Genomic DNA, 4,290 nt, shown 5'->3' on the forward strand with positions numbered 1-4,290 from the left:
AGAAATATGTTTATAAAAAGTTGATATAACAATAAATAAGTTGAAATGAAAGAGTAAATGTGTTTAAAACCATAGAGTTTAGGTTAAAATTAATATGTGTATCCAATTTTTTATATAAAAGGTGTAAAATACACTCATAACCATTACTAATACGATAATTTTGAAAATATTTATTAATCTAAAATATATATAAGTTTTACTTCTTTTTTTTGTTGAACAATGTATACTTCATATATTTGTTTTACAATTTAATGAATATTAATAATATTATTATAAAATTTAAACTTGAATTGTGTTGCAAACACTTATTAATATTTGTAATTTTAATTTAATAATTTACCATATAAAAATATTAATATTTGAACGGAAACCATTATATTATACAAATTTGTTTCTCGCTGAATCAAATGGCTTTCTTTGTATATAAAAAAAGAAGAAGCATGTACTGCTTTCTCAGTATTGTATATTTATAATAAGATTATCTTGGATTTAATTTCGGCTAAAAGCAGAGCCAACATTATTAATTACATAATCTAGACATTCAACAGTGTAAATGACTCAACCAAGCATTAAACAAGTGGACCAACTGATGTTCCACGTGGCTCAATGTTCCACATGTTCTATTCTCCCTTCCTTAAAATCCCAGACACCTGCTCTCAATCTTCCCCCACCGTACCAAATCATCATTCGGTAGAACAAGCCACAGAGAAGGACAGACACACACACACACACGCATATTGCTAAACCTTGTCTTGTTTCTTCATCATTTAATTGCCTTTCCATATCCACAATGCCAACAGCACAACAGCAATCGAACCGAGCCAGGGCGTTATGGCTCACCTGCCTAGCCTCCTCCTTCCGCACCGCCTTAGCCTGCACCATAGTAGGCATCATCACCTTGTACGGTCCATCTTCCGTCCAACGTCAAGTGGCATTCCCTGCATTTTCCTACGTGACAGTCATCCTAGTGGTCACGGACGCCACGTTGGGTGACACTTTGCACAGCTGCTGGCTGGCTCTTTACGCCTCCGTCCAGAGCCTTGGACCAGCCATGTTGAGCCTGTGGTTGATACGACCAACCAAGCTAACGAGTGGAACCACGGCCCTTGCGGTGGCTTTAGGGGGGTTGATAGTGGTGTTGCCGGAAGCAACTCACATGGTAGCCAAGCGAATAGCGTTGGGCCAAATTGTTATAGTCTATGTTATTGGTTTCATTAATGGTGGTCAAACGGAACCAATCATGCATCCGGTGCATGTGGCGGCTAGCACTGCGGTCGGGGTGTTGGCTTGCGTTTTAGCCTTAATGTTTCCTTACCCAAGATTGGCTTGTTGCGAGGTTAGTGAACAAAGTATTATCAGGATTTATTCTTAAAACATAAATTTAAATCTATCGGGATTTTGTTACCAAAAAAAATGATCAGGATTTATTAGTATGTCATAAAAGAATCTCAATTAACATTTAACATTACAAGGGGAAGATTTAATTTAAGAAAAAAAGTATTCAATACGGTAAAATTTAAAAATATAAAGTATTTCTGTTAAATGTAAACCCTTATTTTAATATAAAATTTGGAAGAATGCAGAGCATTGAAGACAAATCTAGTAGGGATTTAGTACATTAATGCCGTACCCAAAGAAAATCCTAAAATCATAACGGAGTGTTGAAATTATGAAATTACAAAAAAAGTAAAATGCGACATTGATTTTTGAGAGAGAAATAATATTTGTATAGGCCAAGAAAAGCTGCAAACAACTGGCGGAGAACAGCTCGGAGAGGCTGAAGCTTTTCGTCAAGGCATTTTGCGCACAAGATAAAGCAGCGGCATCTGCTTTTATTTCTCAAGCAAAGCTATTAAACGCCGCCGCAAACAAACTTGTTCAAAGCATTAAACGCTTCCAAGTAAGATCTAGTTTTGACGCTACGATATGTTGATAATAGTTGAAACCAAGTTGATTTTTTTTTTCGTTGGTCTTGTGAATAGGGGAGCATGAAATGGGAGAAACTCCCGTTCAAGTTTCTGAGACCCTATTACATGAACTCAGGGGAGAACGTGCAAGAAATGGAGATGGCTTTAAGAGGAATGGAAATTGCTTTGGAGAGTATTCCTTCATTTCCAGGGAGTTTAATGGTGGATGATGGAGAACTCAAAGACGGCTTGCTCAGGCTAGAAGATCACATTAGCTGTACCATAAGACAGTCCAAGTGTTTGGTCCCGGGTGATTCCAGTACTGTTCCGGAATCAAATGCTGAAGATGTTGCCAAGTTCTTCCAATCTCTCCAAACAATGCCACAATCCCACCAAGATTTACCTACTTTTTTCTTCTTATTCTGCATGAAACTCCTCCATAGTAAGTCGTTGCCGGAGCCAAGGACCAAAAAACCGGTCCTGGAAAATGGGAAGTCGAAACAAAATGGGTTTTCCTTCAAGGAGGTTTGGAGCAGCTGTGGTCTTGATAGCCGAAGGGTGAAGCCGGCCTTGAAGTTCTCACTTTCTTTAGGATGTGCAGTTCTATTTGGGCTGAAATACAGTAAGCCCAATGGATTCTGGTCGGGACTCCCGGTTGCTATCAGCTTTGCTGCCGCAAGAGAGGCGACATTTAAGGTAGCAAATATTAAAGCACAAGGGACAGTTCTAGGGACAGTGTATGGAGTTATAGGGTGCTTTCTTTTCGAAAGGTTCTTGCCAATCAGGTTTTTGTCTCTTCTTCCTTGGTTCATCTTCACAAGTTTCCTAAGGCAAAGCAAGATGTATGGTCAGGCAGGTGGAATATCTGCTGTCATTGGAGCCCTACTGATATTGGGAAGGAAAAACTTTGGTCCACCAAGTGAGTTCGCCATTGCAAGAATCATTGAAACATTCATTGGATTGTCTTGTTCGATTGGGGTAGAGCTTCTTTTCCAACCCAAAAGAGCTTCAACTTTGGCCAAAATCGAGCTCTCTAAAAGTTTGGGGACATTGCATGAATGCATCGACAACCTCTCTCTCCAACCCAATCATGTAGAGAGTCACAAAAAGTTGAAATTCCATGTGAATCAGCTAGGGAAATTCATTGGAGAAGCTGAGGTGGAACCTAATTTTTGGTTTTTGCCATTTCATAGTGCTTGCTATGGTAAGCTTTTTGGGTCTTTGTCAAAGATGTCGGATCTCCTGCTTTTTGGCACTCATGCAATAAGGTTCCTCCAACAAGAGTCACAAAAACTCGAAACTTCTTGGAAGGAAACTGTAAATAAACTAGACGGTGACCTTAAACTCTTCAAAGGGTCAGTTGGGTCTTTAATAAAATGCCTCGGAAATATCACATCGATCCCTATGCTTGACAAGGGACTTCAAAAGGATGGCATCTCTTATGATATCGAGATGGGAAAACCCCCATGCCCGAATTTTTTCAGGGTTCCCGATTCAGAAGAGGACGAAGATGAGCTGAACAAGGTTTTGAGTTCATTTCTTCAACATTCGAAAGAAGCAGTGGATATGATCCATGGCATTGAAGGTGAGAAGGAGATTAAGAGCCAAACGGTGTTAAGTTTGAGTGCCATGGGGTATTGCATCAAAGTTTTGATAGCAGAAACCCGAATGATTGAAGAAGGAATAAGGGAACTTGTTCAGTGGGAGAATCCTTCGACCCCTGTCAACTTGCATGAAATCTCATGCAAAATACGTGCTCAATACAGTTAATTGTAATTGTACCATGAACAAGTAAATAATTTATTCTCAGAAGATATGCTAATTACTAATACATCTATACCCTTATATAAAAGGATTATACCCAATTCATGGGATTGCAGAATTTATAATTGAAGCATGTTATTTTAAAGACAACCAAGTCTTTAGTTTTCTATTTGAAGTTAGTGTGAGCACAAAATATATGGATTCTTAAAATTAATGATTATTAACTAGACACTTTTTTATTTTAGTTATTTTCTTTCTATATTGTAAAATTAATACTATTTTACAATTTTTTCTTAATTTTTACCATTGAATTTACCAATATAATTATACTTTTATTCTAATGTCTAATCAAATCGATCTAAAATCTGTCTATATTAATATATATTTAATAGATGAAAGTTTTTTTATGTAAAATAAATAGTAAAATTGGTTTGCTTCAAACTTAACATGCTTAATATACATTAATGGAACATGAAATTTAACGGTTGAATTGTTAGAATATCAATAGTAGAATAAGTTATAAAAATATATAAATCCATGTTAGTTTCACACTGATATAAGTGGATTCTTCCTTCTTTCTTTTATCCTTACATATATATATCATCTTGTAAGTGTGGGT

The 4,290-nt window shown here is 36.9% G+C and overlaps 1 protein-coding gene across 1 annotated transcript; it reads left to right on the forward strand.

The window, feature by feature from the left end:
- The first annotated feature begins 659 nt into the window (after positions 1-659).
- Positions 660-3,821, forward strand: LOC105791133 (uncharacterized). The gene is made up of 3 exons (XM_012619060.2): positions 660-1,336; positions 1,733-1,900; positions 1,983-3,821. Exons 1-3 carry the CDS (start codon positions 791-793, stop codon positions 3,675-3,677), a joined length of 2,409 nt encoding a protein of 802 aa, XP_012474514.1. The 5' UTR covers positions 660-790; the 3' UTR covers positions 3,678-3,821.
- Positions 3,822-4,290: the final 469 nt, after the last annotated feature.

This window comes from Gossypium raimondii, chromosome 7 (assembly GCF_025698545.1).
Source record: "Gossypium raimondii isolate GPD5lz chromosome 7, ASM2569854v1, whole genome shotgun sequence".
NCBI lineage: Eukaryota > Viridiplantae > Streptophyta > Magnoliopsida > Malvales > Malvaceae > Gossypium > Gossypium raimondii.